We start from the raw sequence: 16,124 nt of genomic DNA, 5'->3' as shown, positions 1-16,124 counted from the left end.
ATAAGTGGCACTATACTAGTAACTACTGAGGAGGAAAGGGATCTAGGAGTCACTGTTTCAGGTGACTAAAAGGCAGGTAAGCAATGTAACAAAGCAATGAGGGAGGCTAGTCACATGCTTGGCTGCATTGGGAGAGGAATCAGCAGCAGAAAGAAAGAAGTAATAATGCCACTGTATAGGTCATTGGTACGACCTCATCTAGAATACTGTGTTCAATTCTGGAGGCCATATTTTCAAAAGGATATTAATACATTAGAGGAGGGGCAGGGCCGGTGCAAGGTTTCTCGACGCCCTAGGCAAAACTTCAGCATGCTGCCCCCTCCTTCATTCCCAAACCACACACCAGTACCTACTATCCAGTACCCCCAGGTGAAAGTCTGGAGGTGACATCTTAGAAGTTCAAACGCCATAGTCTGGTTAAGTTAAACAAGGATGCATCTCTCACAGTTATCCTTAATTTTATGATAAGCAGACCCCCCAGATCATAGCGTCCTAGAGCCGACCCTGTTCCTACTGCTTAGTCTGTAATTACCCAGCTTTGTTCTATCACTGTTTGTAAAGTGCAACAGAATATAAGAATCTGTTGTTGTTGTTGTTAATAATAATAATAATAACAACTTGCATTGTCACAGAATTAGGAGGACAGTGTAGTGTCTGCCTACTTTTGCATGCCGAGAGGGGCGGAGCGAACAGACAGGAAGTTGCAGCGCAGCCCGTATACCACGCCATATAACTCTGACAAGTAGCTGGCCTCTACTACAGCTGTCTAGCGGTGGCACCACAAACGGCTATATATATATATATATATATATATATATATATATACACAGTGGTTGAAATGGAAATTTTGAAGTGGGGGTATGCAAAAGTCAAGGACGTAATTATGCGCTCCAGAAAAGGGAGCATGGTCACCCAAAAAGGGGGTGTGGTCACCCAAAAAGGGGGCATGACCAGTGTAGTAGAACCCCTTATACTATCTAGTACTGGTGCCCCTTTCACCTTAAAGCACACGGTACGAGCCAAAATTCACATTGTAGCACACTGAATGAGCCGAAATTCAGATTGTAGCACACTGAATGAGCCGAAATTCACATTATAGCACACTGAATGAGCCGAAATTCACATTATAGCACACTGAAGGAGCCGAAATTCACATTATAGCACACTGAATGAGCCGAAATTCACATTGTAGCACACTGAATGAGCCGACATTCACATTGTAGCACACTGAATGAGCCGAAATTCACATTGTAGCACACTGAATGAGTCGAAATTCACCTTGTAGCACACTGAATGAGCCGACATTCACATTGTAGCACACTGAATGAGCCGACATTCACATTGTAGCACACTGAATGAGTCGAAATTCACCTTGTAGCACACTGAATGAGCCGACATTCACATTGTAGCACACTGAATGAGCCGACATTCACATTATAGCACACTGAATGAGCCAAAACTCACATTGTAGCACACTGAATGAGCCGAAATTCACATTGTAGCACACTGAACGAGCCGAAATTCACATTGTAGCACACTGAATGAGCTAAAATTCACATTGTAGCTCACTGAATGAGCCGAAACTCACATTGTAGCACACTGAATGAGCCGAAACTCACATTGTAGCAGACTGAATGAGCCGAAATTCACATTGTAGCACACTGAATGAGCCGAAATTCACCTTGTAGCACACTGAATGAGCCGACATTCACATTGTAGCACACTGAATGAGCCGACATTCACATTGTAGCACACTGAATGAGCCGACATTTACATTGTAGCACACTGAATGAGACAAAACTCACATTGTAGCACACTGAATGAGCCGAAATTCACATTGTAGCACACTGAATGAGCCGAAATTCACATTGTAGCACACTGAATGAGCCGAAATTCACCTTGTAGCACACTGAATGAGCCGAAATTCACATTGTAGCACACTGAATGAGCTGAAATTCACATTGTAGCACACTGAGTGAGCCGACATTCACATTGTAGCACACTGAATGAGCTGAAATTCACATTGTAGCACACTGAATGAGCGAACATTCACATTGTAGCACACTGAATGAGCCGAAATTCACATTATAGCACACTGAATGAGCCGAAATTCACATTGTAGCACACTGAATGAGCCGAAATTCACATTGTAGCACACTGAATGAGCCGAAATTCACATTGTAGCACACTGAATGAGTCGAAATTCACCTTGTAGCACACTGAATGAGCCGACATTCACATTGTAGCACACTGAATGAGCCGACATTCACATTGTAGCACACTGAATGAGTCGAAATTCACCTTGTAGCACACTGAATGAGCCGACATTCACATTGTAGCACACTGAATGAGCCAACATTCACATTATAGCACACTGAATGAGCCAAAACTCACATTGTAGCACACTGAATGAGCCGAAATTCACATTGTAGCACACTGAACGAGCCGAAATTCACATTGTAGCACACTGAATGAGCTGAAATTCACATTGTAGCTCACTGAATGAGCCGAAACTCACATTGTAGCACACTGAATGAGCCGAAACTCACATTGTAGCACACTGAATGAGCCGAAATTCACATTGTAGCACACTGAATGAGCCGAAATTCACCTTGTAGCACACTGAATGAGCCGACATTCACATTGTAGCACACTGAATGAGCCGACATTCACTTTGCAGCACACTGAATGAGACAAAACTCACATTGTAGCACACTGAATGAGCCGAAATTCACATTGTAGCACACTGAATGAGCCGAAATTCACATTGTAGCACACTGAATGAGCCGAAATTCACCTTGTAGCACACTGAATGAGCCGAAATTCACATTGTAGCACACTGAATGAGCTGAAATTCACATTGTAGCACACTGAATGAGCCGACATTCACATTGTAGCACACTGAATGAGCTGAAATTCACATTGTAGCACACTGAATGAGCGAACATTCACATTGTAGCACACTGAATGAGCCGAAATTCACATTATAGCACACTGAATGAGCCAAAATTCACATTGTAGCACACTGAATGAGCTGAAATTGTGACAGCAGGGACAGCCAGAGTGGCAACAGGGAGAGAGAGGGAGTGACAACAGGGAGAGAGAGGGAGTGACGACAGGGAGAGAGAGAGTGACGACAGGGAGAGAGAGAGTGATGAAAGGGAGAGAGAGCGACGACAGGGAGAGACGACAGTAACGACAGGGAGAAAAAGTGACGACAGTAACGACAGGGAGAGACGACAGTAACGACTGTTTGTAAAGTGCAACAGAATATAAGAATCTGTTGTTGTTGTTGTTAATAATAATAATAATAATAACAACTTGCATTGTCACAGAACTAGGAGGACAGTGTAGTGTCTGCCTACTTTTGCATGCCGAGAGGGGCGGAGCGAACAGACAGGAAGTTGCAGCGCAGCCCGTATACCACGCCATATAACTCTGACAAGTAGCTGGCCTCTACTACAGCTGTCTAACGGTGGCACCACAAACGGCTATATATATATATATATATATATATACATACACAGTGGTTGAAATGGAAATTTTGAAGTGGGGGTATGCAAAAGTCAAGGACGTAATTATGCGCTCCAGAAAAGGGAGCATGGTCACCCAAAAAGGGGGTGTGGTCACCCAAAAAGGGGGCATGACCAGTGTAGTAGAACCCCTTATACTATCTAGTACTGGTGCCCCTTTCACCTTAAAGCACACGGTACGAGCCAAAATTCACATTGTAGCACACTGAATGAGCCGAAATTCAGATTGTAGCACACTGAATGAGCCGAAATTCACATTGTAGCACACTGAATGAGCCGAAATTCACATTGTAGCACACTGAATGAGTCGAAATTCACCTTGTAGCACACTGAATGAGCCGACATTCACATTGTAGCACACTGAATGAGCCGACATTCACATTGTAGCACACTGAATGAGTCGAAATTCACCTTGTAGCACACTGAATGAGCCGACATTCACATTGTAGCACACTGAATGAGCCGACATTCACATTATAGCACACTGAATGAGCCAAAACTCACATTGTAGCACACTGAATGAGCCGAAATTCACATTGTAGCACACTGAACGAGCCGAAATTCACATTGTAGCACACTGAATGAGCCGACATTCACATTGTAGCTCACTGAATGAGCCGAAACTCACATTGTAGCACACTGAATGAGCCGAAACTCACATTGTAGCACACTGAATGAGCCGAAATTCACATTGTAGCACACTGAATGAGCCGAAATTCACCTTGTAGCACACTGAATGAGCCGACATTCACCTTGTAGCACACTGAATGAGCCGAAATTCACATTGTAGCACACTGAATGAGCTGAAATTCACATTGTAGCACACTGAATGAGCCGACATTCACATTGTAGCACACTGAATGAGCTGAAATTCACATTGTAGCACACTGAATGAGCGAACATTCACATTGTAGCACACTGAATGAGCCGAAATTCACATTATAGCACACTGAATGAGCCAAAATTCACATTATAGCACACTGAATGAGCCGAAATTCACATTGTAGCACACTGAATGAGCCGAAATTCACATTGTAGCACACTGAATGAGTCGAAATTCACCTTGTAGCACACTGAATGAGCCGACATTCACATTGTAGCACACTGAATGAGCCGACATTCACATTGTAGCACACTGAATGAGTCGAAATTCACCTTGTAGCACACTGAATGAGCCGACATTCACATTGTAGCACACTGAATGAGCCGACATTCACATTATAGCACACTGAATGAGCCAAAACTCACATTGTAGCACACTGAATGAGCCGAAATTCACATTGTAGCACACTGAACGAGCCGAAATTCACATTGTAGCACACTGAATGAGCCGACATTCACATTGTAGCTCACTGAATGAGCCGAAACTCACATTGTAGCACACTAAATGAGCCGAAACTCACATTGTAGCACACTGAATGAGCCGAAATTCACATTGTAGCACACTGAATGAGCCGAAATTCACCTTGTAGCACACTGAATGAGCCGACATTCACCTTGTAGCACACTGAATGAGCCGAAATTCACATTGTAGCACACTGAATGAGCTGAAATTCACATTGTAGCACACTGAATGAGCCGACATTCACATTGTAGCACACTGAATGAGCTGAAATTCACATTGTAGCACACTGAATGAGCGAACATTCACATTGTAGCACACTGAATGAGCCGAAATTCACATTATAGCACACTGAATGAGCCAAAATTCACATTGTAGCACACTGAATGAGCTGAAATTGTGACAGCAGGGACAGCCAGAGTGACAACAGGGAGAGAGAGGGAGTGACAACAGGGAGAGAGAGGGAGTGACGACAGGGAGAGAGAGAGTGACGACAGGGAGAGAGAGAGTGATGAAAGGGAGAGAGAGTGACGACAGGGAGAGACGACAGTAACGACAGGGAGAGAGAGTGACGACAGTAACGACAGGGAGAGACGACAGTAACGACAGGGAGAGAGAGTGACGAAAGGGAGAGAGAGTGACGACAGGGAGAGTGACGACAGGGAGAAAGAGTGACGACAGGGAGAGAGAGTGACGACAGGGAGAGACAGTGACGACAGGGAGAAAGAGTGACAACAGGGAGAAATAGTGACAACAGTGACAGTAGGGAGAGAGAGAGTGATGACAGTGACAGCTGGGAGAGAGTGACAGTAGGGACAGGGACGGTAATGACAGGGAGAGAGGTGGCAGCAGTGGAACATTACCTCATTTGTTGTTGGTGGCTGGCGGCGGTGAGCGGTGGGTTGCTGGCGGCGGTGAGCAGTGGGCTGCTGGCGGCGGTGAGCGGTGGGCTGCTGGCGGCGGGCGGCTGGCGGTGAGCAGCGTGCGGTGGGTGGCTGGCGGCTGTGAGCTAGTGCAGCGCTCTACACAGTCGCCGGCAGCCGCACAGGGACGGGGAGCAACATGTGCAGCAGGATGGCCACTTCCATCCTTCGCCTCCTGCTGCACTTTCAGTTCCTCGTTTCCGGGTCAGTGGAAGAAGTGGCGGTATATATATATTATACTTTGTAAGCCTGCGGAGTGCTGCCTGATTTTCTTTCAACATATATTGGACCTCTAAAAACACAGCAGCAAGATATATATATATATATATATATATATATATATATATTACAGTACACTCTTTCCCCCTTCCTGCAAGGCATGCGATCACAGGGCGGGCGGGAAGTATTGCACGCGGGGGGGGGGGGGGGGGGGTCGCGGAGTGTCGGGGGGGGGGGGGGGGGGGGGTGTTGTGATATGCAATCGTGGGGGGGGGAGAGGATGTAATACTATATGTGCGGGATGCAATCGCGCGGGGGGGGGAGGGGAGGATGTAATACTATATGAGCGGGATCATCCCGCTCATATAGTATTACATTCTCTCCCCCCCCCCCCGCGATTGCATCCCGTTCAGAGCGGATAACATGCTAACAGTGGGAGGGGGGAGGGTATCATGCAGGGAGACATTACGGAACTCTGTTGCTGTGGGTGTGTGTGGTGCGGTGCGGGAAGGTTGGATGTTGTCGCGGTGGGAGCAGTGCCAGGGCGGGATGTATATTTGTACTTTACAAAACGTACTTTACGTGAGCACCTTCAGTGATTCCGGGCGGCCGCGGCATCCCTGCTCTTCTGGTAAAGGAATAGGAGCTCAGCAGCTAAGGAAAGCATTTTTCGGCAGCATGAGGTACCGCCCTCCAATGGCCTCCGCCCATAGGCAGCTGCCTAAAGCTGCCTAGTGGTAGCGCCGGCCCTGAGCAGGGGTGGCCAACCAGTCAGTGGCAAAGAGCCAGAAAAGATCTGTAGTTAAGGGTAAGAGCCATATCATGCGCGCGCCAAAGGCGCACGTGCAAAAATGGGGGCGTGGCATAGTTGTCACAAAACCACACCCCATTTTTATGCACACACCTTTCGGTTTGACGTTTGTACGAGTATGACCTTGTGTCATAACCCCATTTTTAGTCATGTTGTACAGTGCCACATACAAACAAAGCCCCTGTACAGTGCCACATACATATAAAAACACCAAAAAATGGGTGCCTCCACAGTGCCAAATACATATATGCCCCCACAGAGCCAGATACATATATGTCCCCACAGTGCCAGATACATATATTCCTCCACAGTGCCAGATATGCCCCCAGTGCCAAATATGCCCCCACTGTCAGCTTCACGTCTCCCCAGTGCCAGATATGCCCCCACTGCCAGCTACACAACCCCCCAGTGCCAGATACACGTCCCCACCAGTGCCAGATATGCCCCCAGTGCCAGAAACACGTCCCCACAGTGCCAGATACACGTCCCCCCAGTGCAAGATATGCCCCCAGTGCCAGATACATGTTCCCCCAGTGCCAGATATGCCCCCAGTGCCAGAGACACATGTCCCCCCCCAGTTCCAGATTTGCCCCCAGTGCCAGATATGCCCCCAATGCCAGATACACGTCCCCCCAGTGCCAGATATGCCCCCAGTGTAAGATACACATGTCCCCACACTGCGCCCCCCCCAAGTGCTGCTCACCGTCGCGCTGCTGCTCTGCTCAGTCTGCTGCTTGTGAGGGGAGGAGAGCGCAGCGTGAGCCTCTCCTGCACCACAGTTTTCACTCTCCGCCGGCGTTGATTCTCTCTAATTAGGCACCGTTCCGTGAGCCAATCAGAGTTCGCGGACCGGCAGCTAAGACTCCTGATTGGCTGCCGGTCCGCGAGATCTGATTGGCTCATAGGGCCGGCGCCGGGCACTGCAGACTAGGGCAGCGGGAGGCGCTGCGGGAGCTTACGAGCCACATGCAGAGACAGAAAGAGCCGCATGCGGCTCGAGAGCCGCGGGTTAACCACCGCTGCATTAGAGACTGAACAAAGAAGGGCAACTAAAATGGTGCATGGCCTACATCACAAAACATACCCAGAAAGACTAAAAAAAATCTCAATATGTATAGTTTGGAGCAGAGAAGGGAAAGGGGGGACATGATAATAATAATTAATAATAATAATTTTATTTATATAGCGCTCTTTCTCCAATAGGACTCAAGGCGCTTAACAGATACATAGCATAATATAGTACAGAAAATAATGCAGTACAGAACAGTTTTTTTTATAAAGTACAGAAGCATACAGATACTAAAGTGACATTATGGAAATGCTTGAGTAAACTGTAAAGTCTTGGGTCTACTTTTGAAGGATTCTATAGTTGGGGCCTCCCGAACTGTGTGGGGAAGTGAGTTCCACAGAGCTGGTGCCGCATGACTAAAAGCTCGACCGCCAGATGAATTACGGGAGATTCTAGGTACTGCTAGAAGACCTTCAGCTACAGATCGCAGTAATCGAGTGGGGCAGTATGGGGTCAGAAGCTGTTTCAGGTACCTTAGGCCCTGGTCATGTAATGCTTTGAAAGTCAATAAGCCAATCTTGAAGATGATTCGCCATCTTACAGGCAGCCAGTGAAGGGAGTAGAGTATGGATGTTATGTGGCTAGAACGGGGCTGGTTGGTTAACAGCCTGGCAGCTGTGTTTTGCACCAGTTGTAAGCGGTACAATTCTTTTGCTGGGAGACCAAGGTAGAGGGCATTACAGTAGTCTAATCGAGATGATACAAATGAATGTATGACTTTGGCAGATCATCTGAAGGACTTAAGTGCTTGATTCTGGCTATGTTCCTCAGGTGAAAGAATGAGGATTTGATCGTGGATGATAGAAACTTTCAAATATATCAAGGGTTTTAAAAAAGTCCAGGAGGGAAACATTCTTCAAATTAAGAGAAGCAATAGGACATGAGAACATGCACTGAGACTGGAGGGAGGGAGGTTCAGGGGAAATTTGAGGAAAAAATACTTCACAGAAAGGCTAGTGGACAAGTGAAATAGCCTCTCATTAGAGGTGGTAGAGGCTAAGACACTAGAGCAATTTAAACATGCATGGGATAGACATAAGGATATCTTTACAAAGAAATAAGAATCAAATAAGGTTTGAGATAAAAATACGGCAAAAAAAAAAGGGGGCAGACTAGATGGGCCAAGTGGTCCTTATCTGTCGTCAAATTCTGTGTTTCTACGTTTTATCACAGGGCTCATTGTGAATTTTGTAAATTTGCCCAGATTGCATTTCCAATGCTTATATGTTATTGCTTAAAAAAAAAAGGGAATTTAAAAGCTTTGGAGTAGTTTTTTACGAAAACTGCCCCAAATACATTTAAGTGTTACTAGAATAATGTCAAAATGGTGTGAAAACACCCTTTTTCATATATATATATATATATATATATATATATTTTAATAATGATAATAAATATGCTCCATAACCCCAAGCAGGGATGGCATTATGTTTTTGAGAGAAGCTTTCATCTATATAAATATTGTTTGTGCAGAGCCCCCATTTAAACCCAAAGCTACGGGACTGTGCACAAACGGATAGGCAGAGAAATCAGTGATTTCACCACACGTTTTTCTATAAAGAGAGTTTATATTATAAGCTTTCCTCTGCTAAAATGCTGGAGGAAAACTTATTTTTTGCTTTACTAAAAATAACCCTAACTCCCAACCAACCACCCCCCAAACCCAACACACACCTAGAGGAATGCTGCAGGCCCAGGCAGCTGTATTAGCCATAACCAACTCCACACCGAGGACACCTAGTGTGTGCAGCTGGTACTGCAGACTACGGAACGATTAACTTCTGTCATTTGTTTCCGCCGGGACTATTTATTCTTGGGCACCTTTGAGGGGAGTGTTATTACTGCTGCAACACAATGATGTCTAATTATGTAAGTACATTATCAGTTGCAGCTGTGTGTTTTTGAGCTCCCTTGTGCAGGAGTCAGCGTTGTCTGTGTAAGGGGGATTCTCGTGTATCTGTATTTCATGCATTCTGTGTGGCGTCATAGTAGAACTACAAGTCCCAGCAGTATGTTAGTGCATGCCCCTACAGCCTGCATGAAATGTGCAATTATTTCCATGGGTCATGTGCTCTGCAATTGAATAATCTGTTAGGTGAAAACTGACAGGTTTCCAAATATTGTCAGGTCACACATCTGCTAATGCAGGTGATTACTTTCTTTTATTTATTAAGCACCACATATAAATCTGATAATTTCATGCAGTGTTGTCTTATACCCTTCTGTTTCCGGTAAGTGGGCAGATGTTGCACGGTGCAGATTTAAAGTCCTACTCTCTGGCACCTATGTCAGGTGAGGACGAGTCCTAATAACATAGAGGATAGATACCTGGGGGCAGCCTGGCACTTTCATTGTAGGGGCACACTCATGTTGTCCCGCTGTTGCTGTAGTTATAGAGTACCACTGTTAGGTACTTTGCATGTGTGCAGAACCCATACTGTGCATATGTAATACAGGTACTGCGTTGCAGGATGCAGAAGGGCTGCAGATGTCAAGTGATTGACAGGCAGCCATTTTGGGACCGGGAGTTGGCGGTGAAACATCTACGTTTTGTGGGAGTGCAAGGTCTTCGGGCTGTAACACACTGGCGGTTTCTCCCGGATGGCAAAAAGCCGGACAAACTTTGTCCGGCTTTTTGCCATACGGGAGAAACCGGCAGAGTCTGTCACACAGGACGGCTTTGAGCCGTGTGTAATGCTGTGCGCATGCGCAGCATCAGACACGGCTTCAGAAAAAAACGTGTGTGAAAGCTCCCCTTCACACACACGGTTCACTGGCTGCAAAGACGGCCCGGCGGCCGCCCGGCCGCCGGACCTTCCAGTGGTGAGACCCGGCTGCAACCTGGCAGCCGGGCCGGGGCCGTGCAGTGTGAAGGGACCCTAGCCCTCACACTGTTAACTACAATGCCGGGAACGGGAAAAAGCCGTCCGGCTTTTTCCCGGCCGGCAAATGCCGGGTAGTGTGTTTTAGCCTTTCTGACGGAGATTTCCTGGCCTCTTGGAAAGAGCTGCGACGATTGGCTTGTGTAAGCTCATGGGTCACTCAGAAGGCCGATGGTATCATAGGTGATCTTAAAGGCATGCAGGAGGCATCTACTTATACCAGATGCAGCCTGCTGCATTACCTTTTCTGTGCATCACTGCTAACATGTAAGTAGCAGCAATGCACTCTCCATCCGTGATTTAGAATGCCGACGCCAGAATCCCGACACTGCTCAGAATGTCGGCACCGGCATCCCAAAATGGATCGCAGTGCTGGCGCCAGGATTCCGAACGCCAGTATCCTGATCGAGGTCTGCCGGGACTCATAAGTGGTAGGGTGGGGGGAGGTGAGGTTTATGCTGCGTGGAGAGGAGGGGGTGGGGGAATGGACGAAGGTAAGGCTATGTACACACGGCGCAATGTAAACAGGCCAACATTGACTAATCGGCTCCGGCCCGCCAATATAGTCAATGTTGGGCTGCCTGCACCGTCTATTTTTCCTTGCGATGCCGAACCCGCGGGACCGCTCATCAGCATCGCAAGGACTGTACACATGGAGTGATGTGCATTATATTTTCTTACGAAAGAAATATTGCATCGGGTGTACACAGCCTTAGGGTTAGGCTGCGGGGAGGGAGGGTTAGTATACTTACCCAACCCCTGTCAGGATTCTGTGCTTTGGGATGCCGGTGTCTGTCATATGACCGCCGGCATCCCATCTGTCAGGACTTCATATGTATCCTCTCCATCCACATCTGAATCAAGCCTATGGTCCTGAAATGACTGTAGGATCATTAGTGGACACGTGCAGTGGCAAATTGCCCATTAGGCACGTGTCTAGGGGCAGCACTTGGATGCTTGTGTTGGTAACGACAGCCCAAAAAGTACCAGTAATTGCAAAATCTTTCCACTGTACTGAACCATATGCCATCTTGAATAGAGTGTAAATGTAGGACATGCCCATACTGCCCCTGTAAGCTGTCCCACTTAGTAAATATGTATACAAAATAAAAAAATGTCATAGTTAGTGTTTTTTTTTATTTCTCTAACGTCCTAGTGGATGCTGGGGACTCCGTAAGGACCATGGGGAATAGACGGGCTCCGCAGGAGACAGGGCACTTTAAGAAAGAATTTGGATACTGGTGTGCTCTGGCTCCTCCCTCTATGTCCCTCCTCCAGACCTCAGTTTGAATCTGTGCCCGGACGAGCTGGGTGCTACTTAGTGAGCTCTCCTGAGCTTGCTAAAAAGAAAGTATTTTGTTAGGTTTTTTTATTTTCAGAGAGATCTGCTGGCAACAGACTCTGCTACGTGGGACTGAGGGGAGAGAAGCAGCCCTACTCACTGAAGATAGGTCCTGCTTCTTAGGCTACTGGACACCATTAGCTCCAGAGGGATCGTACACAGGATCGCACCCTTGGTCGTCCGATCCCGGAGCCGCGCCGCCGTCCCCCTCGCAGAGCCGGAAGACAGAAGCCGGTGACAGAAGCAAGAAGACTTCGAAATCGTCGGCAGAAGACTCCAGTCTTCATATGAGGTAGCGCACAGCACTGCAGCTGTGCGCCATTGCTCCCACACTAAACCCACATACTCCGGTCACTGTAGGGTGCAGGGCGCAGGGGGGGGGGGCGCCCTGGGCAGCAATTAGAGAACCTCTTGGCAAAAGTTTGCATAATATACAGTTGGGCACTGTATATATGTAAGAGCCCCCGCCAAAATTGTACATGAAAGCGGGACAGAAGCCCGCCGTCGTGGGGGCGGGGCTACTTCCTCAGCACTCACCAGCGCCATGTTTTTTCTCCACAGCACCGCTGAGAGGAAGCTCCCCAGTCTCTCCCCTGCAGTTACAAGGTAGAAGAGGGTAAAAAGAGAGGGGGGGCACATAATTAGGCGCAAAAATCAATATAAACAGCAGCTACTGGGTTAACATTAAGTTACTGTGTTATTCCTGGGTTAATAGCGCTGGGGTGTGTGCTGGCATACTCTATCTCTGTCTCTCCAAAGGGCCTTATGGGGGAATTGTCTTCAGATGAGCATTCCCTGAGTGTGTCGTGTGTCGGTACGTGTGTGTCGACATGTCTGAGGTAAAAGGCTCCCCTAAGGAGGAGATAGAGCAAATATGTGTGTGTGAGGGTGTCTCCGTCGACAACGCCGACACCTGTTTGGATATGTGTAATTAAGTGCTAAGGTGAATTTATTGCACAAAAGATTAGAAAACAGACAGGAAATCTACCCATGTCTGTCCCTATGTCGCAGAGACCTTCAGAGTCTCAATGCTCACTATCCAAAATAATAGACACTGATATCGACACGAAGTTTGACTCCAGTGTCTACTACGATAATGCAAAGTTACAGCCAAATGGCAGAAAAGTATGCAATATATGATTATTGTAATAAAAGATGATTTGCATATCACTGATGACTCATCTGTCCCTGACACAAGGCTACACATGTTTAAGGGGAAGAAAGCTGAGGTAAATTTCCCTCCTCTCATGATGAAAAAGAGCGGGAATCTCCAGACAAGAGACTGCAGTTTCCCACAAAGAATTCTCAGGCAGTATCCTTTCCCCACTAGGGCCAGGATAGGATGGGAATCTTCCCCTAGGGTGTCACGTTTGCCCAAAAGGTAGCCCTAACGTAACAGCTATTCTCAGGGATCCTGCAGATACCGTGCACATTCTGGTACACTACTCAGACCGGTGTTTGTGTCGGCATGGGTTTATAGCGCTGTGGCAGCGTGGACAGGTACCTTATCAGCAGAGATTGAGACCCTAGTATGTAGATATATATATATGTATATATAGAGATATATATATATATATATAATAAGAATTTACTTACCGATAATTCTATTTCTCGGAGTCCGTAGTGGATGCTGGGGTTCCTGAAAGGACCATGGGGAATAGCGGCTCCGCAGGAGACAGGGCACAAAAGTTAAGCTTTAGGATCAGGTGGTGTGCACTGGCTCCTCCCCCTATGACCCTCCTCCAAGCCTCAGTTAGGATACTGTGCCCGGACGAGCGTACATAATAAGGAAGGATTTTGAATCCCGGGTAAGACTCATACCAGCCACACCAATCACACTGTACAACCTGTGATCTGAACCCAGTTAACAGTATGAGAACAGAGGAGCCTCTGAAAGATGGCTCACTACAACAATAACCCGATTTAGTTAACAATAACTATGTACAAGTATTGCAGATAATCCGCACTTGGGATGGGCGCCCAGCATCCACTACGGACTCCGAGAAATAGAATTATCGGTAAGTAAATTCTTATTTTCTCTATCGTCCTAGTGGATGCTGGGGTTCCTGAAAGGACCATGGGGATTATACCAAAGCTCCCAAACGGGCGGGAGAGTGCGGATGACTCTGCAGCACCGAATGAGAGAACTCCAGGTCCTCCTTAGCCAGGGTATCAAATTTGTAGGATTTTACAAACGTGTTCTCCCCCGACCACGTAGCCGCTCGGCAAAGTTGTAAAGCCGAGACCCCTCGGGCAGCCGCCCAAGATGAGCCCACCTTCCTTGTGGAATGGGCATTTACATATTTTTGGCTGTGGCAAGCCTGCCACAGAATGTGCAAGCTGAATTGTACTACAAATCCAACGAGCAATAGTCTGCTTAGAAGCAGGGGCACCCAGCTTGTTGGGTGCATACAGGATAAAACAGCAAGTCAGATTTCCTGACTCCAGCCGACCTGGAAAACTATATTTTCAGGGCCCTGACAACATCCAGCAACTTGGAGTCCTCCAAGTCCCTAGTAGCCGCAGGTACCACAATAAGCTGGTTCAGGTAAAACGCTGACACCACCTTAGGGATAAACTGGGGACGAGTCCGCAGCTTTGCTCTGTCCGAATGGACAATCAGATATGGCTTTGTGAGACAAAGCCGCCAATTTTGACACTCGCCTGGCCGAGGCCAGGACCAACCGCATGTTCACTTTCCATGTGAGATATATCAAATCCACAGATTTGAGTGGTTTAAACCAATGTGATTTTTGGAATCCCCAAAACTACGTTGAGATCCCCCAGTGCCACTGGAGACATCAAAAGGGGTTGTTTATGCAGTACTCCCTTGACAAACTTCTGGACTTCAGGAACTGAAGCCAATTCTTTCTGGAAGAAAATCGACAGGCCGAAATTTGAACCTTAATGGACCCCAATTTGAGGCCCATAGACACTCCTGTTTGCAGGAAATATAGGAATTAACCTAGTTGAAATTCTTCCGTGGAGCCTTCTTGGCCTCACACCATGGAACATATTTTCACCTAAACTGTGATAATGTTGTGCGGTCACCTCCTTCCTGGCTCTGACCAGGGTAGGGATGACCTCTTCCGGAATGCCTTTTTCCCTTAGGATCCGGCGTTCACCCGCCCCTGCGTCAACGCAGCTGCGGTAAGTCTTGGAACAGACATGATTCTTGCTGAATCAAGACCCTTCTTATCTCTTGAAGTTCCGGTTACCAAGTCCTTCTTGGCCAAACCGGAGCCACGAGTATAATTCTTACTCCTCTCCTTCCTATAATTCTCAATACCCTGGGTATGAGAGGCAGAGGAGGGAACACATACCCGACTGGTACACCCACGGTGTTACCAGAGCGACCCAGCTATTGCCTGAGGGTCTCTTGACCTGGCGCTTCAGGTGGGACGCCATCTTATAACCACCTTTGGTCTTTGATTTTTTTTTTGCTCAGCGAAAAGTTCTTGCTGTCATTGCCCTCCTGCTTCTTGTGCCGCCCCGTCTGTTTACGTGGGCGACTGCCATGATGATGTCCGACCAGATCAGCACCGACTGACTTTGAAGCAGAGGTCTTCCTAGGCTCAGAGCATTGGAAATTGCTCTTAGCTCCAGTATATTCATGTGGAGAAAAGTCTCCAGACTTGACCACATTCCTTGGAAATTTCTTCCCTGTGTGACTGCTTCCCAGCCTCTCAGGCTGGCATCCGTGGTCACCAGAACACAGTCCTGAATGCTGAATGTGCTGTCCTCTAGAAGATGAGCACTCTGCAGCCCCTACAGAAGAGACACCCTTGTCCTTGGAGACAGGATTATCTGCTGATGCATCTGAAGATGCGATCCGGACCATTCGTCCAGCAAATCCCCCTGAAAATTTTTTGCGTGAGATCTGCCGAATGGAATTGCTTCGTAAGAAGCCACCATTTTTCCCAGGACTCCTGTGCATTGATGCACTGATACTTGGCCTGGTTTTAGGAGGTTTCTGACTAGTTCGGATAGCTCCCTGGCTTTC

General features: G+C 47.3%; 1 protein-coding gene across 2 annotated transcripts in view; it reads left to right on the top strand.

Annotated features, from left to right (window-relative positions):
• The window catches only part of LOC135056644 (protein FRA10AC1), a 330,853-nt gene that overhangs the window by 97,925 nt on the left and 216,804 nt on the right, over positions 1 to 16,124 (top strand). Inside the window, exon 1 of one of the 2 annotated variants that reach the window (XM_063962082.1) lies at positions 9,698 to 9,766. The exons of the other annotated variant lie outside the window; for it this stretch is intronic. Within the exon in view, the coding sequence (XP_063818152.1) occupies positions 9,752 to 9,766 (15 nt within the window). The 5' untranslated portion in view covers positions 9,698 to 9,751. Of the gene's footprint in view, positions 1 to 9,697; positions 9,767 to 16,124 lie in introns of those variants that run through there. 2 annotated transcript variants of the gene reach the window in all.

The sequence above is a fragment of the Pseudophryne corroboree genome, chromosome 3 (genome assembly GCF_028390025.1).
Source record: "Pseudophryne corroboree isolate aPseCor3 chromosome 3, aPseCor3.hap2, whole genome shotgun sequence".
NCBI lineage: Eukaryota > Metazoa > Chordata > Amphibia > Anura > Myobatrachidae > Pseudophryne > Pseudophryne corroboree.
This window is presented reverse-complemented; position numbering and strand designations above follow the sequence as displayed.